Here is a 25,813-nt window from a genome sequence, read left to right on the forward strand (position 1 = left end):
TATTAATGACAGGGATGAGAGGTTAGGATAACAAAGGGTTAGGGGTTAGGGTAACGAGGGGTTAGGGTAACAAATGACAATTAATGACCTTATTAATGCTAATGACAGCATAATGTCAGTGATTGGTTGGTGTCTCTGGGGAGATGGAAAGGTAAACTGCTGTTGCTTATGGAGAACTGACCTGTCAGTTTACCTGTCCCCCCCCCATCCTCTCCTCCCTCCCACCCTGCCATGTCTCCAGAGGCCTCACAGACTCAGATGTTTTACACAGCCTATGAAATGTTTGAAGGACACAGAAAGCGTAAGTGGGCGTGGGCATGGGTTTCCCCACCTCTCCGCATCGTGCATGCACCCATCCTCAGCATGGACACTCTGCTCGGTGGCCCCTAGACACCTATGTACAGTCACCCAGGCTGCTGCAGTGGACCACAACATTAAAGTAGGCCAAAAAGAACTATTGTGACGCAGGGTTGGGATCAATTATGATTGTTATTGCATAATTAATAATTAATTACAATATACATACAATTATGACGCAATTATAAATGTAATTGTAATAGAAAGTAGTTGAACACAGGCTCTAAAACTATTAAATAGGCCCATTTATGAAAGTTAATAAAATAAATATGGTGCAAAATAGTTGACATTTTAAAGTTTTTAGGCCATATTTGTAAAAACAGTGGAGGATCCCTTTAAATCACAATGACAAAAAAATATACACAAAAAGACTGAAAACACCCAAAACTACACCACAAAAACACTAAAAATTAAATATACAATATGACTCAAAAAAACACAAAAGGACAATAAAAATCAAAAATACATAAATAAAATTCCTCCAAAAACACATAAAAATCAATGAAAAACCAATCTATCTCTTCTGCGATAGATAACATTTTTTTTATGTATTTTACAGTTGATTTTGACCCATTATAAGAAATGCTAACACAAGAGGAATGTTAAAGGTTTTATTGGGTTCTGTAACTTTTGTACACTTTAAAACGTATTATAATTGACCTTCAGGAGGAAAATAATATTGTAATTGTAAATAATGTTGATCACCGTAATCGTAATTGAGTTGTAATTGAACATGGATAACTGAAGACGTATTATTGTCATTGAAAAATGTAATTGACCCCAACCCTGTTGTGAAGAAGCGGGAAATTGGCCTTTGAGATACATTTACGTGTCCTTGCCGACGCTTGTGAGATTGTCCATGAGCGATACTGGCCCCCACCAGGCTCTGTGGGATCACTGGTTCCTCCACTCGCAGGTCAAAGTGCATGTTCATCTTTCCTGTGGACAGTTTCTCATGAATGTTAAGTATTTATTCATCCTTGGTTCAAAATCATTGGGTAATAGAATGTAGGGCCTCCGATTTTCATTATTCACTTTTGAAATGAGGGTGTAAAAAAAATTGATTTGGCAATATATCGCAATATTTCACTGCACGATTATCGTATTGCTCCAAACCATTTAATTGCAATAACATATGCGTAGCACGTAAACACCCGGTCTCTAGGAGTCAGTGAACACATCAGACCTTGTTAAACTACTTCATTCCTCAATGGATTTTAGCAGGAAGTTGATTGCACTTTATTTTCATAAAACACACTGGGCACTTTTATAGATGTATGTGGTTACTTTTTTTTTTTTTTTAATTTAAGAACTTATCAGAATCTGTTGTGGATGAAACATTAAACTCTGTTGAAATATGTAATTTGACAGTTTGATAAACATACCACTTGTTTTTGATATTGATATTTGAATTACAGTTAGTCACCATGTACTTGTTCTTACAAATTTTTAATATTATTTTATACCATTTTATACTTGGAAAGGTGAAATTTGTAATGATTGATATTGCAATATATTGCGACGAATATTGCGTTGTTTAGTATTGTGCTATATCGTATCGTAACGTGCAAATCGTGAATCGTATTGTCAGATTCATGGCAAAGCACACCCCGAGTTCGAAACGAAAGCAATCTGACCAGTTTTAATTTGGACTGAAAGTTGTTATTCAGATTTAGTTATAGTCTTTTGACTAAAATGCAGTGTAGTTTTAGGATTATTTCAGTTGTTGTCTAGTTTTAGTCAACTGAATGCCATTGCAATTTTAGTCAACTAAGTCTCTTACAGATATAGTCGACTAAAATGTAAAGGGTAAGCGTTTATGTATTTTTTAAAGATTTGATTAGCATTGATCAACCTGATATGGGACTGTTTCATTTTCGTTACACGTGACGAAATCATTGTTTCATTTTTATTAGTCTACTAAAATATTAATATATGTTTGATGTAGGTTTTGTTAACATGAATTTTAATTAAGTTTTGTCACATAAGAAAGATGTTGTTTAGTCTCTTTTTTGCCACAAGTGCATATTTTGGGACAAAATCACAAATTTAAATGCTATATTCACTGGAAAACAGGTGATTAAATAGCGAGTAAAAATGGTCAAACATGTCAAATTCCGTTATATCCATACGGTTGCTGTATCAATATACCAACATTCTATCTGTACGCAGCGCCCCTATTTGGCCAGTTTAGGTCATGTGATAGGTCAGTCATTGGCCAGTTTTGGTCGCGTGACTAAGACTAAACCTTACCCTAAACCTCATCCTAACCCTAAAAATTGTTGCAATATTGGGTTATAACCTAACCCTAACCCTGAGACGCTACGTACGTGTACTTCGGTAACTGTACCAATAGCACCGGGGGTTGTATGTACAACAACCGTACAAATAGACATTATCAAGTTTATATCAGTAGTTCATTCTATTAACCCTATTTAGCATGTTTGGTATGATTTCAGGAACTTAAATGCTAGTAAAGTCATCTAAATTGAGAAAGACGATTAAACTGAAGCAAAATGGAAAAGTGTAATGTGATGCAAAAATGGATAAAGCCCAGAGGCGGAGTTTAGGATTATTGCCAGGGGTGCAAAAGAAAAATTTTTATTAAACATGTAGACCGTCTCAAGATTCGCGCCAACCACAATGTGTGTAACATATACAATAATGCAAAAATTATTAGTAACATAATTGATAATGTTGACTCCTTGCGTCGATGCATCGTTTAATGATGTAATTTCATGATAAAATCGGGCCACTTTCCGTTTCATTTTGTTTCACCATTTACATTGTGAAGAAGGATTGTGCAACAGAAGAAGAACCAACCTAAAGTCTCAAAATTTTGGGACCATTTCATTGAAAACATACAGTATACTACACACCTGAGGTAGAACTAACATTTGGGATATTTTGAAACAGAAAATCGGAGGCCCTTAGAATATATTCAGATACCTTCCTTGTTGGTTAATTAAGACACTTTACCATGGCTGTGAAAATCTGCAGAAAACCTCTACGTCAAAGGAAACATCTCAGTTCTTGTCTTTCAGCTTACGATCTCTACATTCAGAGACAAGAAATGTCACCTCTTTCTCTTCCTTTTTCCTTCACACTTTCCTCTCGTCTATCCAGGAAACATGCTGTTTTTGGGTAATAGCTGTCATCTGGGCTTCAAACATCATACTGTGCTTAAATACATCCAATCACCACCTTTACATCATAGCTGAATGTGAGAAGCAGACTGGTGTCTTTTTCTCCAGAGGAATTATTAAACCATAGCACAAGCTTTAGCAACAAAAAAAAATCCTATACTTTATTTTGAAATAGATCTGTTGAATGACATATCATGTGCTAGAATGGGATGATGCCATCTTTAATATGTAAAACTGGTGGGACGATACATTGACTTTCCGATACGGCCTTGCGATAACATACACCAAAAAAGAATTTGCAGTTGGAATACTTACGTACGACTTTTCAACTCACTAGGAATATAAAACATATTGCAATGTTTTAATATTGTTGCACGATATATCGTCCCACCTTTCGTATTTGGGATAATATCTATTGACCAACCTAATCATTTATTGTAGTTTTGCTGTTTCTTTTTTTCCAGTAAAAAGTATTTGATTTTCCAATAAAACTTAGAATTAAGATGTTTTCATGAATTCAAGAGAAAACCAATTTGGAAAAAAACCAAACAAAAACAAATCAAAATACTTTTTATTCTTTGGTTCTCAGGTGGTTAAAGAACACTCCTCATTCTAATACCTGTCACCACCTACTGACATTAAGGAGTATTTAAGTTATTCCATAGTGTCACAAATGTGAAACAGAGAGAGAGAGAGAGAGAGAAAAGAAACAAATGGAACATTCTGGTAACATCCAACAGTGATATATCTAGAGACGCATTGAATGAAAAACACAGCACTTCCACAAAATGTGATAGCAATTATAATATATTTAACCCTAATCACTTGAATTATACAAGATAAAAGAGCAATATATTATTATAGATAATTTGTGGCATAAAGTGAACCTAAAAATCCTATAGATTGTTGGAAAACTTAAGATTAAAGCTCGGATCATGGTGGTCAAAATTAGAAATTAGAAATGACAAACGGGCATAAGTGGGTCTGAAAATGGATGGATGGATGCTGAAAGGTGCAAATAAAACCTAAATTTAATGGCGATTTGTGGCATAAAGTGAACCAACAGGACAGTATTTTGAAGTAAGAATTGCATATATTTTCCCCAAATTGTTGGAAAAGTTCATTTAATAGCCCGTTTCATGGTGGTCAAAATTAGAAATTAGAAACTTGTATCTGAATCTGACAAAACCAATCCATAGTCACACTGGCTAGGTAAATTAATAATTAGTTATTATTATAATACATTATTTTTGAATGTTGGCAGTAAAGGAAATGTACTGTTTTAAAAGTAAGAGATTTAAAAGTAAATCTGATTGTAGGTGAAAACAAAACCCAATTTTAATGGAGAGGTTATGTATTTTTTTCCCCAAATCTTTGTACATTATTACTCTTTATTTCCTTCCAAAAACATGACTAATGGAACCTAAACATAAAGAAGTAGACTGTCATTCTGCAGTTTAATATCCAGTGAACAGTCGATCCATTATCTTGTGCAGAGTGTGGGTGTCAGTCAGGTCAGAGAGTCAATGTCCAACCCCTCAGGCTACAGAAATCCCTACAGATTTTCCCCTAATTATACAGCCTCATAATCCTCCCACTGCACTCAAAGGAGTCTTTCTTCTCCAAACGTACACAGAATGTGACCTTCTATGCTGAGAACATACTTCTCTCTGCCAGGCTTAGTGTGGACTCATAGGAAAGGACATCAGTCTGTTTTTTAAAGTTTAAATCAGAACCACAGATTATTATAAATATAATTAGATACCCATCAAATGTTCACACCTCATAACATGCCAGCAGTATTTTTCTCCCTGGTTGTTGCTAAGGATTTAGCTTTGTATTTTGACTGTTGTTTGTCCTCCCACAGCTGCAGAGGGTGTTCAACCTGTGGCCAGTGTCTCTCCCTCAGTGCTGAATGTCCAGCAGGGCCAGCGTGCGGAGTTTCGCTGCACAGTGACCGGAAACCCAACTCCTGCCATTGAATGGATCGGTATGTGGTTCAGTGGATACAAGCAAAAAGTCGCTCAATTAAATAGTACTCAAAGAAAAAGTTACTTTTTACCTTCACCCCCCACATTTATTTTTGGCAATAAATCTTGCCACGGTTCCCTTGCATACAGTAAACATCTTATGTGTAAACTTAATAAGGAACTTCATTTGTTTTACACAAAGGCATCTGTATAAAAAGAAAGGTTTGTCAAAATATACAAATTTTTTTGAATAAAATAACACCAATGAATTAAATTCAAAATATAAAATTCCTCAGGCCTTAAGTATAGCTACATTTATGAACTCTAAAACTGGGAAAATAACCTCCATTTAATGCTGTTTTGGCGCGGTGCATTACGTTTCATCTGGTTGGTCGGCTATGATGCGATGCATTTGATTGTTGTCATTTCATTTTTTGTAGTTTCACAATGTCTGTTGATGTCCATTTTAAAACAAAAAATTATAATTTACTTTTGTGGATTTTATTCCTGTGGATACAAATGTGAAAAGATAAATGATTGTGAAATTGCGTCACGAGGTCGCAGGCATTAAGTGTTGATTAAAGATCTGTAATGCAGATACTGCGTTTCTTGTTTCAAACTAGTTATGGCGGTAATGCATCACAATGCTGGATAGATGCCAACTGCCATTTGATTGGGACATTGCACCAAAATGTACGGCAAGCAAACAAAATCAACTCCCCCGAGTTCATGTTCTCGACTGGAAAAAGGTGGAGTAACTTCTCCGGGTTGGGGATGAGATCTTGCCCCAAGTGGAGGATTCAAGTACTCTGAGATCTAGTTCACGAGTGAGGGAAGGATGGAGCGAGAGATCGACAGGTGGTATCTGGCTTCTGCAGTGATTCGGAGTCTACATCGATCTGTCGTGATGAAGAGGGAGCTGAGCCGAAAGGCGAAGTTCTCAATTTGCCGGTCTATCTACGTTCCTACCCTCACCTATGGTCATGAACTTTGGGTCATGACCAAAAAAACAAGATCCCAGGTACAAGCAGCCAAAATGAGTTCCCTCCGTAGGGTGGCTGGGCTCTCCTTTAGAGGTAAGGTGAGAAGTTCCGTCATGAGGGAGGGGCTTGGAGTAGAGCCGCTGCTCCTACGCATATAACCTAATACGATGCCCCTCAGATGCCTCCCTGGGAGGCGTTCAGGGTACGTTCCTCTAAAAGAAGACCCAGGACATGCTGGAGAGACTATAGCTGCGTTTCCATTACCCTTGGAAATGCGCAAAATCTAAATCGTGCAGTAAAAACTGGTAATGGAAATACCTGAATTAAAAAAAAAGAAGTTTTTACACTTTCATGATGAGGAATTTCAGACGTTTCGATATTGAAATGTGTCGCAAAAGCGCTATGGAAACACTTTTTCTGCAAATACACATTACTGAACGTGAAGTACATGGTCACATGACCACCTCTCTCTGAGTAAACATGACGTGGTACGTGTGAACAGAAGAAGAGAGAGACATTTCTTGGCATTATACTTCAACACGATTATTGCCATATTAGATGTGAAACAACAAAGGAATACAGAGTTTCATAAGAAGTTTTGGAGCGTCCATCTTCCTGCAGCGAAGTTTAGCGGGATGAGATTTCACAGGAGTTACAAGGCCCCAAAACAACCTTCAATGGAAACACTTTCAAAGCGCAATTATACTTTGTCGACATTTAGAAACGGAAAAAAAAAAAAAAAAAAAAAAAAAAAAAAAAAAAAAAAAAAAAAAAAAAAAAAAAAGAAACGGAAACGTAGCTTATGTCTCTCGGCTGACATGAGAACGCCTTGGGATTCCTTGGGAAGAGCTGGACAAAGCTGCAGAAGAGAGGGATGACAGTGACTTAACCATTTGAACACAACCCAGCTCCTAATATGTCATAATGTGATCACGACAGGAAGTCCAGGCAAGCGAATGAGTCCTAGAGCGGTGATCCGAGGTGGGGTGTTGACCTTCACTGCTGTGGATGCGGACGATGAGGGAGAGTACACCTGCAAAGCCCTCAACACTCATGGCGAACACACAGCACGGGTGTCTCTCTTTGTCCAGAGTATGTTCCGCTTTTTCATCTGTCAAATAGTAACAAAAATCTCCACTTATCTTTTCTCCACTTGATAGAAGTGTGATGGGATTTTTGAATCATTGTGTTGCAGAATCAAACCCAAGTGGGCAGGGCACCCAACCCCAAGTCCAGGTCAGTCCCCAAAACGTGGAAGTCCATGAGGGTGACACCCTGAGGTTGTATTGCAGAGCAACAGGGTCACCCACTCCCAAGCTTACATGGCTGAAAAACGGAGGACAAGTCCCAACGCAGGTGAGATACGTGCCAGTTAGATAAAATGATGAAATGTGACGTTGTTTTGTTAACTTCAGGGCATGTCCTGAGCTGATGGTGTTTCCTCACACATGTCTCAGTCCTCATGACGAGCAGCATTTTGATCATTTTTCCTTTATTCTTTTCTTCCCTTCTGTTTGTCTTTTTGTTTTGTTTTTTTTATTCTGACGTTCGCTCAGGCCATTTCCTCTCACGGTTTCCATCAATTTAAAAGCAACAGTCTCGATGTGTTACAGAGACGTATTGAGGAGCTGCAGGTCTGTCCATCTGTCCGCTGTCTGTCTGTCTGTCTCTGTCCTGTCTGTGCTGTCTCGTAGATCTCATCCATTGTTACCAGTACTGACTCCGTCCTCACATATTGTCCACTAAGTGCATGATCATCAGTGTTCTTGATTCACTCTTGATTCAAAGAAAATCGACTACAGATAATAACTTTAGAGCTGGTGCAGTGAGTAGATGTGCATGCCGTACAGTAGTGATTGTAATTTAGCGTTTTTATGGACTAAAACATTCCATATTGTCTTGTTTTGTTTGTCTACATCAAACCATCCCTGTGGTGCTCAGGTTCTCAGCACCTGGTTGTTTTGTTTGTCTACATCAGGGGTTCTCAACTTTGTGGCCAGAACCCCATTTGGGGTCACGAGACACTGGGAGGGGGTCATCAGATGCCTATAAGAAACTAGGAATATTTTTTGCTTAATATTACCCTTTTTCTGCATCCACACCAAACTACCATCACTTTTTCTTGCCATATTTTTCATCCTTTTAATGCATTTTTGCTACATTACTCCTATTTCTACCACTTCTTCACCAAATTTCAATGCCTTTCTTTTTTTACCGCATATGTTGACCCATTATGGTCACGTTTCAGGCTTATTTTTGGAAATTTAACCACATTCATGATTTGTCATGTCCATTATTTGCCAGTTTAAATTGTTCATACTTTTTAAATTACATTACCTTAATCCCCCGTCCTTCCATTTCTGCCACTTTTAAGCCAACATTGACACTTTGAACCCCTTTAACGACTTTTTATTCTTTTCTAATTTGCAACTTTTAACCAATTTCTGTGGTTTTTATAACCCCAATTCACCACTTTGTCCACCAGTTTTGGTCACTTTTAAATTAACACAAATTATTTCTGATTAAAACAAGGACCTACTTCTTTAAGATAACTATATAATAGGGCACAAATAACAAACTTCCTGGATAACAGTGGATATTATTCAGATAAATAAATAAATGTGGTTATCACAGATTCATAGAACAATGGGCCATCATTTTGATGACTTTATGGAGGGGCCCCAAAAATCTCTCCCCTTTATTCCCCCTTATAGATGGCCCTGTCTCCACATGACTGTTCTTAAATGTTCGTTCACCCAACTACAGGCAAAGTGGGGGTCCCCAGTCTTTGGCACCTTTATTTTGGGAATTGTGGGCTGAAAAGGTTGAGAACCACTGGTCTACATCATACTATCCCTGTGGTGCTCAGGTTCTCAGCACCCAGTTGACTTTTCCATCATTCCATTAACTAAGTATACAGTACGCACTGTAGGTATTCAGACATATTTTTGTTTTTCCGCCTCCAAGCCTCAGGCGTTCACGGCTTGTCTGGATTCCTCTTCCAACCATTGGGGGCTCCAGGGGCCTGTCTAAAGCTGTCAGCCTTTCCCAGGGAGAGCCGGGCTATGCCGTGCGCCCACGCAGAAATTCTGTATGCACTAGCAAACGGCCCGCTTTGAAAACCCCGTCAATGGGTTAAGACACATTGAGCCGGGCCCGCCTCAGCCCTCTGCTCCCTTTAGCCTCGCTCACGGCTGAATGGGCTGAAGCTAAGCAGCTTTGTCCATGGATGCCCCCACACCCCCTCCCGGATACTGTAATCCCCTCTCCATAACTCTCCCCTCCTGATTGCCCTCCCCACCCCTCGTGGCTGATTCCAAATTTAATACAAGCTCAAGTTCTGCCTTGCTGGGCCTCAGACTGTCATGTGGAGGAGTGGGCAAACATGGTGCTTTGTTGGCAGCTCTGAAGTTACTAGACCTCAAAGCATGAAAGCATGGGTCTACCATGTATACAAGCAGCAAGGTACATGTATTAATGCATCGTGTAAGGATGTAGTACTTTGTACAGAACACACTTCAGTAAATATTAGTATGTATATATATATATATATAAGCCCTTGCCTTGAAGAACAGTTGATTCTTTGACTTTCAGGCACTGACAAGTACTCAAATCTGTTTGTCACACACTTTCTAAACCAATTTGGATTTTAGTCTATAATTCTCATTAGGGATGTTTGATATTGGCTCCTTTTTTGCCAATATCTAAAATGTAGATATTGTCCATGACTATGATTGTGTTGCAAATGTCATACTAACGTACTACTCATACTATGTTTGAAGTCAAAATTAAAATGTAGTGCATTCTCATTAGATCGTATGAAAAGATTGAGGATGCGAGAAATACCCAGATGTATACACTATATGAGGACAATTTTTAAGTATGCACGGTGGGCACACTAGTCATACTCAACCACCCCATGATGCATTGCAAGATGAACTGGAAATGGTCCTAAGACCAGCTTCATGCTAAGAATCAAACATCCCCTTTTAAAAACAAAAGCATCTCTTCATGTCTTCCATTAGTTTTTTAACTCTTTTGTTAAAAAGAGCTCTTGTGCTCTTGTTTTGAAGTTAAGCGGAAGTTTTGTCAGTAGCACAATGGGGGGTCTCCGAATGTGTGTACGTGAATTTTATGGATCAAATGAGCACATGATGATATTCTACTTGGTGACTTTCTCACTTAACATGTTTTTAGAACGTTCAAAAGTGGAGAATCTACAAAGATATTTAGTCTCACTGTGATTCAAGTTTTTGTTGTTGTAGGTTTGAAATGCATCTTGGGAATCTTGGATTCTAAAACACAGGACAAGCAAGGGCCTAGGATGCATCATCAGTAGTGTTCCTCCGGATCATAGGGTGTTTCGGCCATTCACTATACACTCTCCCCAGAGGTGGCCAGCCACAAGGTGATCAGCCCATAGCTTGCATCCCAGGCCCGCGCATGGCATGGGCGCCCTGCCCCCCATAACCAAGCCTGAGCCAACCGCATACCCCAACCCGCTATTTAGGGGCCCAAGAGGTATCGTTCCTCTTCAGCCAGAGCCACTGGCTGCTTCTCTCTGCTGACTCCGATGCAGCTTTGACTGCCAGGTCTCTGAGTAGTTTGGTGGTAGATGTTGCTACAAACCCTTTGCATTCAACCTCCACTGGGCAGACTTCGGTATTCCAGCCGCGATGTTGTGCTTCTGCAGCTAGTTCGGCATAGCACAGGTGTTTTCGCTGATATGCCTCATCTACTGAATCCTCCCAGGGTACGGTGAGCTCGATGATGTAAACTGTCTTTATGGAGCGGGACCAAAGCACCAGATCAGGTCTTAAGGTGGTGGTGGCGTTTCCTGCAGGAAACGCCAGTTGTTGGCCAATATCTACCAGCATTGCCCAGTCACGTGCTAAGCACAGCTGGCCTCTCTCTGATGGTGCAGAGCTGCTCCTGGTTGCTTTCACCCCTTCACCGACAAAGGCAGTTGTCCACGTGGGGTTGGATATTGGCAGTGGTAGGGAATTGATGGCAGATCTTTTGCCCTCCAAGGCGACCGCGAGGCTCTTTAGGAGGAAGTATACTTCAGTGGGAACACCCATTATCCTATTCATACTTATAGCATATAGTAGACAGTATATACTCATTAAGTTTGTAGTGTATAGTAAGTTCGTGTGACATTTCCAATACAGCCTAAATTCTGTGAACCTATTTTGTTGACAACCGATATTGCTTTTTATGGCTAATATCAGCCGATAAAATTGCCCATCTCTCTAATTCCAATTATTAACCAACTGTAATTTGTTGCCTATCATTGATCATGTTGTATTAACCAATCATAACCCTATCAATCATAGTAGAAATGCTAGCTCTTTCTTTACACATGCTAAAATCGCAGAAAATGTACACATGCTAGCAACGCAAGCTTTTGTCTGGTGGTAACGGTCTAAGCTGTAGTGCCTTTGTGTTGCTAGAACTGTCCTTTACACTGTGTTGTTTACAGGGACCTGACTCTGGTAAGTCATGGAGCAAATATCCATCCCATCGTAGAATCGTTGTGATTATGTTTTTGTAAATTGTTTGTATTGTAAGTGGCTCGTTTGACCTCTCGCTGCGTGGTTTATCTTCTCCAGGCTCAAATGGAACGCACAGATATCGGCACGCTGCTCATCCCTGACATCAGGGTGTCGGACTCGGGCACTTACATGTGCGTAGGCAGTAACAGCATTGGCAGCAACAGCTCTCCAATTAAAGTCAGCGTCCTGAAAGGTGAGAAGCTATACTCTGCAGAATGCATACATTCATTTAACCCTCAGGGCACCTTTGGTGACCTTCTGCTTATTTAGTGTTTTAAACTCTCAATATCTTATTAAGTTTAAAGCCTAAATGTATGAACTTTGGCCAGGCATTTTCTTTTATTGTCATAATTCCATGATCACTTTTATTGAAAGATGTATTGAAGAGGAGATACAAAATGTACCGACACTCTTTGAGTTCAGGATCGATTTGGTCCCTTTGATTCCCATCATGACCACATGGGTTAGATAAACTGTTATCCTGACATATAAAAGTGGTTTTCCCAAATGTATCAAATAAATTTAACCATCTACCTTCAAAATACAGGGAAAACAGGTTTTAGGTTAAACATAAGCTCAAAGAGGTTTTTTTCAAAAAATGCTCATAACTTTAAAAGTAATAATGCCTCAAAATCAATTTTCCAATCAATTATTGACCTACTGAAGTCTGTAATAACTTCATATCAAATGTTCCACTTTGGACCTTTTTTCTTTTTTTAAAGGCATATTTTGTGTTTTTGTCATTGAAAAAAATTGTGTTTTTATGACAGAAAGCACATTATTACATTTAAAAATACAGAAATATAATGAAAACTTTATATTTATGGTTAGATCTGGAATTGTTAAAAAGAACTGATGTGAAAAAATGGAAGGGAAAAAACATTTTTTTAACAGTTTTACAAAAGGTACCATTTTGGTACCAAAGCTTAAAGAGTAACTATTTTTTAAAGGTACCCCAAGGGTTAAACTGTTTTTTGTGTGTATGCAGGAGAACACAGTTCCTCTGTGGTCAGTATTCAGCCGTCTATAGCCGACGTCCAGGAGGGTCAGAGTATCGAGCTCAACTGTTTTGCTCCTGGAAATCCTCCTCCAAGAGTCACATGGACCAGAGCCAGTGGGCGTCTCTCTGCAAACCACCAGGTACATAGTTACACTTCAAAAATCTATCTGCACTTCTTCTTCTTCTTCTTCTTCTTCTTCTTGTTCTTGTTCTTGTTCTTGTTCTTGTTCTTCTTCTTCTTCTTCTTGTTCTTCTTGTTCTTCTTCTTCTTCTTCTTCTTCTTCTTCTTCTTCTTCTTCTTCTTCTTCTTCTTCTTCTTCTTCTTCTAAAATGGTCACCAAATATTTATTTCAAGCCAAATTGCAACACCTAGTGTTCAAACATTAGACTAACAATGATTGGAATCAATTTGACTGACACAGTTACACAGTTGTTTCTAAACTTTTGGAAAACTTTAGCACAGTTGTGGCACAGTGAGCTTCTGCTTGAACTTTTTTGCATAAAAACGCGTATATTTGGCCAATTGTTTATTATTATAAACAAACTTGCTGCAGTTGATGTCGATACATTAGTTCAATTATTTCTGCTTTTATAGCCTTCCCTATTTAGAATTGGCTTCATAATTTTTTCATATATTTCTAAAATGTCACATCATCTGTAACCACTTAGGGTCCTACTTCAATGTGAACAAAAATTTGCCATGTAGGTTATGTAGAAGCTTAGAGAAACTTTATTTGTTATGGGTGTGTGATTTTCAGAGAAAAGTGGCTGGGGCTTAAGAGGTTATGGGCCAATTGATATCTGTTAAAAAAGTCCTTTTTTGGGTTTCAAGATACTGTTACCCAAGAATGAATGCATATATGTGACTAATCATTAGTGATGTGAACAGTCTATGTTCATAGCTCAAAGCTGATCAAATTACGGGGAGCTGAAGCATATGCAAATTTGTTTACTGAAGGCCCAAACATGTTCCAGCCCCAAAACACACAAAAAACCTTTTTTTCCAATTTTGCAGGGCTGGCATGTCCACCAGATATGATGTATAGCAGATATTTTTATATATTCTGATAGAGTAGGTGGAGCTGTATTACTATACCAGGACAACCTTTTTAAATTAATAGGATGGGAACAGATGGGCTGTAGAAAGGGAATTGGAGATAAGATGAATCAAGTGCTACTTGTGCAGGTTGTCGGGAGTCGGCTACGCATTGTGTCAGCCACACCGGAGGACTCGGGGGAATACATCTGCAGGGTGCAGGACACCACAGGAAGCTCAGGGTCTTCTGCTCATCAGTCCTCGGTCTCTGTGTCCGTCACATCCTCTTCTTCACGTAAGTTCAACCTTCAAGTTTACATGTGATGTGCTTCATAGTTTTTGATTATTTAACATGAAACTAGCCTGGGAACAACAGGTGTTTTCTATGTAGCCCTGTATGGGATTCTCCTCCTCCCTGGATATTATTTATTCTCTCTTTCCTCCACATCCAACATGTTTTTGAAGCCAACCAAAGAGTGTTTTTTTGTGCTGCAGGCCTCCAGAGCCCGATCATTAGCATCGAACCCCACAGTGCATCCATACGTGTGGGGGAGATGGCCAGCTTCAGATGCAGAGTGTACAGTGGAGCTCCGCCCATTAAACTAGAGTGGAAACTGGCCAGCAACCAACCACTGCCAGGTGCCTACACACGCACGCACACGCACACACGCACACACACGCACACACACGCACGCACGCACACACACACACAAAATTGCGGCTCAAAAGTTTGTTTTAATGTCCAATGTAAACACTCTCTTATTGACAATGTCGGAAAAGTTTCCCGCATTGCATTGTGGGTTGTTGAATCCCTTAGATGGACACATCTATACTGTGTAAATTGGCAAAGATAAGCATGATGTACTGTATGGTTAAAACTGGTTAAAAGTGACAACATTGGGGCAACAATATGACATTAGGTGGGAAAAGTGGTGAAATGCCACTGAAATTTGATGGACAAGTGGCAGAAATTGGAGTAATGTAGTAAAAACGCAAAAAAAGGAGAAAAAAATGGCAAGAAAAAGTGACTAAAATAGGTTAAAATACAGTATGGCAAGTTTGGAAGAAAAAGGTAAAAATAAGCAAAAATGGGCTCAAATTGTTAAAAGAAAATATTCCTAGCTTCTTGAAGGCATCTGGCATCCCACATAAGGTCCTGACCCCAAACTTGAGAACCCCTACCTTAGTGAACTATTTCAAACACAACACATGTCTCTCAGGTTCATGTAGGTTCAAAAACTTTCCAATGAGATTGTTTTTGAAGCAGGTGTTTCTTGAAGTCACGCTGAGTGAGAGAGACAACGTTTGGTGCCATTGACAGTGTCTTTGTGAAGTCTGTATTTCAAAGATCTAACGTTAGATATTCTGTTGTTGTTCCTCTGCAGACAATGTCAAAGTGAGCCCTGATGGTTCAGTTATTACCGTCACCAACGCTCGCCCCAGTAACCGCGGCTCCTACCGCTGTCTGGCTAGAAACGTGTACGGAGTCACCCACACCATTGTGTCTCTCATCGTTAAAGGTAGGCTGAAAGTAATGGATTACAAGTACTCAAGTTACTGTAAGTGAGTTGCTTTTATGGATTATTGTGCTTTTTAGAGCATATTTTTAAATCAGTAATTTAACTTAAGTATGTTTTAAAAGAAGTAAAGTAATCTATTACATTACGTTTTGTTTTGTTTTTTTTAATTTATTTTAATAATAAGTGTACATTTTGACAAACCTTTAATTTTGTGGAAAATAAATTAAGTTGCAATTGTGGTAGATTTGTTTTTTTTCCTTTTTAAGTTTATACATGAGATGTTTACTGTATGCAAGGAAACCGTGGCAAGATTTATTACCAACAATAAACGTGGGAGGTGAAAATAGTAACTTTTACCTTGAGTACTATTTAATTGAGCTATTTTTTTACTTGTACTTGATTATTTTATGTATAACTTTCTTGTACTTGACCTTTGGACCAAAAGTGACCGCACCAGAAAAATCCATGTTTTGTAAAGGAAAAAGCACAAAGTCAAACAAAATACTGAATGTTAAGCAATTGTTAAAAATTCCTGGATTGTGCAATAAATGTAAACAAAATTTGCAGTGTAATTTACTAGAATTCTGTGGGACAATTGGCAAGAACTTTAAATGTTTTTTAAAAAATAATTGATTTAAAATGAATGTAAAGAGCCTACACCAGTACCTCCATGAGCTTGTCTGTGTGAACTCTTAAAAAACATCTGAAGACCACACTTTTCAGAAAGGCTTTTGGTTAAATTGCTTTTCATTTTCATAAATTTTTTATGATGTTCCTACTGTTGTTTAAAATTATCTTGTGTTTTATTGTCCTTTTGTATTGTTGCTGCTGTTGTTTTCATTTCATTCTTGCCTGTGATTTTATCAGTGAAAAGCACTTTAGAAATAAAATGTAATTTATATGGTCATTTACAAAAAGTCCTGTTTTTGCTGTAATTTTTACTTAACAAAATCTTCCTGTGGGCCGGACTAGATGCTGTCGCGGGCCAAACTTGGCCCTCGGGCCTTGAGTTAAACATATGTGATCTACACTGACAGAAAAGTGTCACGTAAAGACCGTTTCTGTTTGTATCTGTGCGTTCAGAGGCTCCTGTGGCCAGAGTCACCCCTGTTGGACCGGTCCGGGTCAGACTGGGTGACCCCATTAACCTGGAGTGCCAGGCATCTGGAGAGCCCCGCCCCTCCGTCTCATGGCACAGACTGGACACCCATCGTAAGACCATGCTGAGCAGTCCTGTACCGATGGAGTCCAATGCCGTCATGCAGGTAGCGAAACCTCACCAAGCAGCATCAGGAACCCTTTCTGTCGATGCGAGTCATTTTGTGCTTTTATTTTGAAGGGGAATTAGAGTCATGTAATTATATAAAATTCTAACAATGGGTTTTGTCATTTGATAAATAGTCTTAACCCTATAAACTCTATAATCATATTTGATACATGAGGTTTCTACATGATCACTGTGATGTTTTTTTTTTTTTTCTTGACATGCAATACAAAGATAATCTACTATGGGGCAATAATTAGTTCAGCCTTTACAGCATCTCTACAACATTATAATTTATGAGGAAAGATGCACATTTGGTTATAGAAGAAGAAATTTTCCATTTTTGGAAAGATTAACCCTTTGGAGTCCAGGGTATTACTGGCCGTTTTTTAATCCTTTTGATTTCACCTTTATATCTCATCATAAAAACAGTTGCACGGTTTGGTATCATTCTTCCCCTATATAAATTTATAGTTAATAGTTCATTTTGACATAATCAGAATAGACTTAAAATCACAAAAAATGCCAAATCCAGGTTGGAAAAAAAATGGGTAATTTTTCTGTAAAAACCACAAATATGTTTAACGAACTGATTTGATGAATTAAGAATGCAAAAATAGAGCGTAATTATCAAAAACATATGTGCCAAGTTTACAAAAAAAAAACAAGTTACATACAACAATTAACATAAAAAAAGCAGGAAATGCCTCAGGCGTTTTTCACAAATAAGAAACACATTCAAATTTTTACTGAAACTGGGTTGATGCACTGTGATTTTAGTTTATATTTCATAATCTCTGTTTTAGTAATAACCATGTTGAAAATGGTGTATCAGATTTAATACAGCATATTAAATACCAACATATTTTTTATTGCATTTTATACATTTTAGATATCATCAAGGAGCAAAAAGTATCTTTTTTTATTATTCAAGTAAGCTAAGTGAGTCATCTCAATCTGAACAAGGACATGAACTGTTTTCACCACCATGCAAAATTAAACGTTTGTGATCCACAAAATGATAAAAAAAAAAAAAAAAAAGATAAGTGAAATGTTATATATTATATACTTTAACGTGCCAGTTCTACTGGTGGATATCTCATTGTTGCATAAAAATAGCACTAAAAAATGTTTGTATGGTTGGACTGACAAGACAAATTTTAGATTTGGTAATATTATTAGTGTTACTAACCTTTCTACTTTTTTTCTTCGTGCAGATTCTTGCTGCACGTCCAGAAGATAGCGGCACGTACGTGTGCTCGGCTCGTAACTACGAGGGCACGAATGAGGTGGTGGTGGAGGTGGTGGTGGAGGGTGGGGCCCAGCTGCCGTCTGCGCCCCGGGCCTCGGTTCCAGAGCCTCTGATGATCGTAGTGGAAGGACAGACCGCCACGCTGCGTTGTGACGCCCACGGTAATGCCTGTGTAAAAAGATCATTCATCCTTGATCATAAAGCGATCATGTTCCTGGTGTAAGTTCACATCAAGGTTGGGATCAATTACATTTTTCAATCACCCATGTTCAATTACAATTCAATTACGATTACAGTGACCAACATTGTATCCAATTACAATGAAATTGCAATTATTTTTTATCCTCAGAAAGTCAATTACAATTACGTTCTCAATTACTAAACTTCAACTACACTACGGAACCTTAAATATATAACCTCATAAAAGTTAACCTCCCTCTTGTGTTAGCCTTCTGTTAGCCTCTCTAATGATAACGGGTCCTAAATCAGCTGTAAAATACACTAAAATCAAATACCTATCATCTAATTTATTAATTTATCTATTTTGTTAGGCTCCTAATCGATGAAAATATAGGTTTTATTATTTTTGCTGTGGACATCTAAGCCTTTTTTTGTGTCATTGTACCCCTTGATTTTAATTTTATGGCAAAAAGTGGGAAAGCTTGATATGAAACATATTTTAATAATTGTGATTTACACATGTGTAGAACTGTACATAGAAGTGTAACATGGTTCCCCAGTTTTACGTTAAATTATAATTGACAGTTTTTATAGACTTTTTATGGCAAGTACAATGACAAAGTCAATCATTTAAACTCAATTACAATTCAATTACGATTACGACAGCAATTGATTCTTTAAATTACAATTACAATTATAGTTACACCATAATTGTAATTATCAATTACGCGATCACAATTATAATTGACCCCAAACCTGGTTCACATCCTACTCTGCTCCTTTGTAGGTTTCCCCGCCCCAAAGATCAAATGGTCAAAGCTTCGCTCGCCGTTGCCTTGGAGACACGAGGTGAACCAAAACACTCTGGTGCTGCCCAGCGTCGGCCGACAGGACTCTGGAGAATACGTCTGCAGCGCCACCAACATCATCGGAACGAGCGAGATCACGGTCACGTTGGACGTAGAGAGTAAGAGATCTGTTCAACCTTCACGTTGGCCCTCATTTATCAACCTTTGTGTGAAAACAGATGCCAACCTGAGTACGACAGGACCAACGTGTGACTCGTGAAACAATCCCAGCGTAAAAATGATCGGGTGTTGACAAATGCAGCGGCGGAATTTGATCGTCATTAACATGTTACGCCCTTAAATCTTCCTGGTTCGGAGGCCCCGCCCACTGAGGTCAAACAACAAAAGAAGTTTTTCCACGATGGAAATCGGTATCCTCACATCTGAGGTGGAGCGAAAACACACAAAAAATTTTGAAAAATACACAAAATGATGCATAAAACACAAAATGGCAACAGAGACCGACACAACAAACAAAATGACTATAAAAACACATTACAGAATAGCTCCAAAGACACACAAACTGTCAACACAATTGCACAAAATGACAGGAAAATACAGAAAAACAATAAAAATACAGAAAGTGACCCCCAAAAACGCACAAATCTACAACAAAAATGCAGAAAATGATAGAAAAATAAGGATACAATCACATTGTTATGGAGTTGCTCATCCCTGCTTTAGGCATTAAATATCACATTAAAATAAATTAATGATCAAAACCTGTGCACATCAAAAGATGCTTCATTTACCAATTCGATGTTGTGGTAAAACTGATCAGGCTAAAAATCTATTGATACAGAAACATCTAAGACGCCGCACTCAAGGATTTCCTTCCACTAATCTGGGTTCAAATTTCACTTATGTCATATATATTTTTCATTTTAACATATTTAACACGGCAAATTCCACCTTTAAAGATACCTATATGACAAAAATAAACATTTTAGGGTATTTCCTGTGTTAGAGTTAGGGTTTGGGTTAGGGCTAAACTAAAAGAGTTAGCGGGGTAGCTAAAAATAAATATGAGCTAAAATAAAACTGACAGAACTTTAAGTCACATGGTGCACCTATCACGTCACCTAAACTGGCCAATGAGTGGCGCCGGTATGAATAGTCTATTCATACGTTTCCGTATGAATAGCCACGGCCTAAAAATAATGTCTCTCAGGTCTGAACGTACGAACAGTTGACAAATGAGGGCCAATGCGTCCTGTTTAGATTCTTCATAGGAGACGTGTAAACATATAATAATAAATTAATAATAATTCATTTTGTTTAAAAGCACCTTTCAGGCCTTCTAAGGACACTTTACATTAAAAAACAGAATAATAAAAGCCTTGTTTTTTGTCCCCAGCGCGTCCCTATGCCACCTCCCTGCCTGATGACGTGGCTGTGAGGGTGGGGGAGGTGATCAGGCTTCAGTGCCTTGCTCATGGGACGCCACCTTTGACCTACACTTGGACCAAGCTGGACGGAAACCTGCCCGCCAGAGCTCAGATTAACGAAGGCGATCTCCAGATCAATCTGGCAACCGCAGAGGATGCTGGGAGTTACAAATGCATTGCCAGCAACAATGTGGGCAACAGTGAAGTGATCGCCAAAGTCACAGTGCGATGTAAGCAACCGTTCACTCATTTTTCAAGTTGTGGTTGATCAACAACAACAGTTATTGACAGTGCGTCATGTGATCTGAATGCAGCCCCTCTAGCCGTGCGTGTGTCGCCCCAAGTTGAGGTGAAAGCCCAGGGCAGCGCAGTGGAGTTCACCTGCTCTGCTGCCGGGGGCATCGAGACCAGAACCGAGTGGTTGAAAGAAGGAGGATCACTGCCTCCAAACAGCCACGTCAAAGATGGAGTGCTCAGGTAAAGTGCACAGAACACGTGTGGCCCCAGAAACAAACCCCTTTAAAAATGTGATTGACAGAAAAACACACAATTAATACACAATAGACCACACAAAATAGAAAAAAAAAAAAAAACAACAAAAACACACAAAGAACAACAAAATACTCAAAATGACAACAATAATAAGTAATATTACTCCGAAAACACATAAAACAGAAAAATACACAAAATATACAGAACGTAAGCAATAACCTATATAGTGACTCCAAAAATACATTTAATACAAAAATACACCAAAGACAAATACAAAAAAAAATTACAATAACACATAAAAAGACAACACAAATACACAAATAACAAAAATATACAAGATAGAGGAAGAACAGACAAACCCTTTGTGGTTTCAGAATCAGAATCAGAATCAGAATCATCTTTATTCGCCAAGTGTATGTTGTACACACGAGGAATTTGACTCGGTCAACTGTGTTAATGATCAGTTTGGTCATTATTCTATAAATACAGACATGAATGTTGTAAATGTGGCCCTCAGATCAGATTCAATCACATGTTTGTGGCCCCGCTGTCATGAAATAGCCTCTTCTTCTTCTACTGAACTGTTGTTTTCCTTTGTGCTGACGTCATATATTAATCAACTGAGTCATTTTAGGACTGTATCATCCTTCAAATGATTGTTAATAGTTTGTAAAAACCTGGTTTGTTTTTTAGGATTGAGAACCTTGAGCAGAGCAATGAAGGAATGTACGTATGCAGAGCGAGTAGCGTCTATGGTGAAGCTCAGGACACGGCAAGACTGACCATTCAAGGTGTGAGACCACTACAATAATATATGCATACATATATAAATATATAGATCACATGTGTCTAGCTCATGGTTTGGGGGCCAAAGGGGCCAAATCCCTTTGGAGAACTCAATTTGACCCTCAAGAGAAAGTAAAAATGACAGAAAAAACATGAATCATTGTGTAAATGAAACTCAACAATATCTGCAGGTGCTCAGAGTTTTCCCAGTGCTTTTGTTTCATGATTGCATTCATTTTTAATATTAAACTCTTGAAATAAAATTAAAATTCTTGCAAAATGCTTACATTTTCCTCAAATTACTATGCAATATTACCCTTAATTTAATAGAAATTCATCACAAATCTGGGTTATTCAAAGTAAAGATCCTGTTGGGACTGATATCTGTCACTTATTGCTTGGATATTGTCGTTTCCTACACATCTTGTATTTTATGTATACGTAGAAGAGCAAACTAGGGCACAATCATCTTGAAATTACTCATTTTCCCGTTGGCCCACTACAGTATTTGGCCCCCGAACTAAAATGAGTTTGACGCCCCTGGTATATAAATATATATATATATATATATATACAGTATATGTAGTCAGTGTGTGTAAAACCATTTTCCTCCTCCGTTTCTCTCCTCCAGCCCTACCAAAGGTCATGATTAACGTGCGCACTTCGGTGCAGACGGTAATGATTGGAAACTCTGTGGAATTTGAGTGCCAGGCCATCGGCGACCCCGAGCCCACGGTCAGGTGGAGTAAAGTGGGCGGATCCCTGCCCGACCACATCATGGTGAAGGACGGAATGTTGAGAATCGAGCAGGTGACGGAGGCCGATGCGGGACAGTACCGCTGCACGGCCACCAACGACGTGGGCTCCGTGCAGTCCCAGGTGGTCCTCAACGTCCAGTGTGAGTGTGAGGGAGGAAAACCATCACACACACACACACACACACACACACACAGAACTATGCCTGGATGCAACACGCACTAATACATGTTGATGATGTTGTACGTTTGTGCAGCTCTTCCTCAAATTGCGTCACTGCCAGAAGCTAAAGAAGTGACCGTGGGCTCTGATGCCGTCCTGCCCTGCGTGGCCTCAGGGTACCCAGTGCCTGACATCAGGTGGTCAAAGGTAACGTCACCCAGAGTCATCAGAGGCTTTGAATTAGGAAATCATGTCTGGAAAATATGGTCACACTTTACTTGAAGTGTTATACATAAGGCTGACATTATCTGTCATTAGCATTAATAAGGTGTCATTAAGTGTTGTTTAAGACAAGACACTTTTGGAGCTGTGTTGGCATTTTTGAGTTAAAAAACTAATACATAGATGTACAAATAGATAAATAAATTAATAGTTTGTAAACAAATGTCTTTTTTTAAACATTAAATCACACAGTTGAGTGACTTCATCTTCTGTTACTGAACAACAATGTGTTATTGACTCTTGTTTTTGCTCTGATGTTTCTTTTGATATTTCCTGTGTTTCCTGTGTGTGTCCTGTGTTGTGTCCTGTGGTGTTTCCTGTGTGTGTCCTGTGGTGTTTCCTGTGTGTGTCCTGTGGTGTTTCCTGTGTGTTTCCTGTGGTGTTTCATGTCTGTTTCCTGTGGTGTTTCCTGTGTGTGTCCTGTGGTGTTTCCTGTGTGTGTCCTGTGGTGTTTCCTGTGTGTTTCCTGTGGTGTTTCATGTCTGTTTCCTGTGGTGTGTCCTGTATGTTTCCTGTGGTGTTTCCTGTGTGTGTCCTGTGTTTACTGTTGAGTTTCCTGTGTGTTTCCTGTGTGTTTCCTGTGTGTTTCCTGTATGTTTCCTGTGTGTTTCCTGAGGTGTTTTCTGTGTGTTTCCTGTTTGTTTCCTGTGTGTTTCCTGAGGTGTTTCCTGAGGTGTTTTCTGTGTTTCCTGTGGTGTTTCCTGTGTGTGTCCTGTGTTTACTGTTGAGTTTCCTCTATGTTTCCTGTGTGTTTCCTGTGTGTTTCCTGTATGTTTCCTGTGTGTTTCCTGAGGTGTTTCCTGTGTGTTTCCTGTATGTTTCCTGTGTGTTTCCTGAGGTGTTTCCTGAGGTGTTTTCTGTGTTTCCTGTATGTTTCCTGTGTGTTTCCTGAGGTGTTTTCTGTGTTTCCTGTGTATTTCCTGTGTGTTTCCTGTAGCTGGATGCGGAGCTTCCTCCAAAGTGTTTCCAGGAAGCTAACGTGCTGACGGTTCCTCGGGTCACCCACGACGACTCTGGCACGTACGTCTGCACCGCCTCCAACAAACAGGGCAAAGTGGAGGCCTTCACCACCATTCAGGTTCACGGTCAGTGTGTTGACGCGTCGTCTTAGACGGTAAACTCTAGAAGCGTCTCATTGTGACGTGTGATGTGTTTTATATTTCGTAGAGCGAGTGATGCCGTACTTTGTCCAGGAGCCTCTGTCTTATGTCACACTGCCGACCATTAAGAACGCCTACAATGTTTTTAACATCAAGATCAACTTCAGACCAGATAATGTTGATGGTAGGATTGTCCTATGTTTCTCTCTCTCTCTCTCGCTCTCTTTTCTTTATTTCTTTTTTCATTTTTGTCCTTTTTTTTCTTCTTTTTTTTCTTCTTTTTTTGTTCTTTGTTCTTTTTTCTTTCTTTCTTTTTTTGTCCTTCTTTTTTCTCTCTTTTTTCTCTTATATCTTTTCTTTCATTTATTTTTTCTTTCTCTTCTTTTTTTCTTCTTTGTTTTTCTTTCTTTTCTTTCTTTCTTTTTCTATTTTCTTTTCTTTTTTCTTTATCTTCTTTTTGTTATTTTTTTCTTTTTGTTCTTTTTGTTCTTTTTGTTCTTTTTACTCTTTCTTTCTTTCTTTCTTTCTTTCTTTTTTTCTTATTTTTTCTTTCCTGTTTCTTTATCTTTATCTTTCTTTTTCTATTTTATTTTGTTATTTTTGCCATTTTTCTCTTCTTTTTGTTCTTTTTTGTTTTTCTTTCTTTTTCTATTTTCTTTTCTTTTTTTCCTTTCCTGTTTTTCTTTTTGTTCTTTTTGTTCTTCTTTTCTCCTCTTTTTTTCTTTCTTTTCTCCGCTAGGATTGTCCTTAACTCAGTGAACTGTAACTGTACACGTTTATCTGTTTGTTTTTCTGTATGATGTATATCTTCACTGCATTTCTTTGATCTTTTCCTTCTGTTCCACACTTCACACACTGGTGGAAGGTCTGGTTTTATACACTGGTGAGTTTCTGATCTCAGGAACAACAGCTGCTTTTTGTGCTGCAGCATTGAATGCATCCAAACTCAGAGCTGATACTGAGGCTGTAAAAACACTGTGCATGACCAACATCATTTCAGCTTTACATACTGTACGTACATTAGGACACTGAGGTCAACATCGTCATACTCAAAGTGCTCGACGTTTTCTTGAATCTACCTTATAACGGCAAAATACAATATAATAAATAAATAAGTTGCTATTGTCAATAAGGTTTAAAAATGTATTTTTTTTGGGCTCAAACTCTTTTTTTTCTTTGATTGAACTTTTTTTTCTTCTATGAATTCAATAAAAAATAAAAAATTCAATTAAAAAAAATATATAAATATTTTCAATTAAAAAAAAGGTGCTCAAATGCCATTACAGTATTTGGGTCTCAAATATATATTTTTTTAATTTAATTTTTTTTTTCTTTGATTAAAATGTTTATGAAATGTTTTATTTTTTAAATGAATGATAAAGAAATATGACTTCAATCTTTCAATCAAAGAAAAAACGCGTTCAAATGCATTTATTTGGGTCTCAAATATTTTTTATTTTTTTTTGCATTTCAACACCTTTTTTTTCTTTGATTGAAAATATTCATTTTTGATTGAGGTAAACTTGTTTTGATGGAAAAGGTTTGTGATTTTTGATTGAATAATGAAGACACAAATCTACCTCTATATATGGTCACCCTAACATACACACATTGGGACCAAGTTTGGAAACCATGAATCAGCCAATGACCAACCCCGATGTGATGGAGTTTCCATCAGAAAACAAACTGCTATCTCCACAGACACTAAAGCTTTGACTGATGGTGTCCAAAACACA

General features: G+C 38.4%; 1 protein-coding gene across 3 annotated transcripts in view; it reads left to right on the plus strand.

Moving 5' to 3' along the window:
* hspg2 (heparan sulfate proteoglycan 2) overlaps positions 1 to 25,813 on the plus strand; it is a 161,147-nt gene that overhangs the window by 119,262 nt on the left and 16,072 nt on the right. For all 3 annotated transcript variants that reach the window (XM_028453382.1, XM_028453383.1, XM_028453384.1), the window contains 21 exons: positions 242 to 301; positions 5,371 to 5,493; positions 7,396 to 7,548; positions 7,652 to 7,812; positions 8,013 to 8,090; positions 12,069 to 12,204; positions 13,000 to 13,151; positions 14,198 to 14,342; positions 14,543 to 14,686; positions 15,433 to 15,567; positions 16,651 to 16,832; positions 18,049 to 18,244; positions 19,051 to 19,230; positions 20,469 to 20,729; positions 20,814 to 20,976; positions 21,685 to 21,782; positions 22,409 to 22,675; positions 22,790 to 22,902; positions 23,915 to 24,062; positions 24,145 to 24,261; positions 24,943 to 24,960. In XM_028453382.1, the coding sequence (XP_028309183.1) occupies positions 242 to 301; positions 5,371 to 5,493; positions 7,396 to 7,548; positions 7,652 to 7,812; positions 8,013 to 8,090; positions 12,069 to 12,204; positions 13,000 to 13,151; positions 14,198 to 14,342; positions 14,543 to 14,686; positions 15,433 to 15,567; positions 16,651 to 16,832; positions 18,049 to 18,244; positions 19,051 to 19,230; positions 20,469 to 20,729; positions 20,814 to 20,976; positions 21,685 to 21,782; positions 22,409 to 22,675; positions 22,790 to 22,902; positions 23,915 to 24,062; positions 24,145 to 24,261; positions 24,943 to 24,960 (3,030 nt within the window). The remainder of the gene's footprint in view (positions 1 to 241; positions 302 to 5,370; positions 5,494 to 7,395; positions 7,549 to 7,651; positions 7,813 to 8,012; positions 8,091 to 12,068; positions 12,205 to 12,999; positions 13,152 to 14,197; positions 14,343 to 14,542; positions 14,687 to 15,432; positions 15,568 to 16,650; positions 16,833 to 18,048; positions 18,245 to 19,050; positions 19,231 to 20,468; positions 20,730 to 20,813; positions 20,977 to 21,684; positions 21,783 to 22,408; positions 22,676 to 22,789; positions 22,903 to 23,914; positions 24,063 to 24,144; positions 24,262 to 24,942; positions 24,961 to 25,813) is intronic.

The sequence above is a fragment of the Gouania willdenowi genome, chromosome 7 (assembly GCF_900634775.1).
Source record: "Gouania willdenowi chromosome 7, fGouWil2.1, whole genome shotgun sequence".
Taxonomy (NCBI): Eukaryota; Metazoa; Chordata; class Actinopteri; order Blenniiformes; family Gobiesocidae; genus Gouania; species Gouania willdenowi.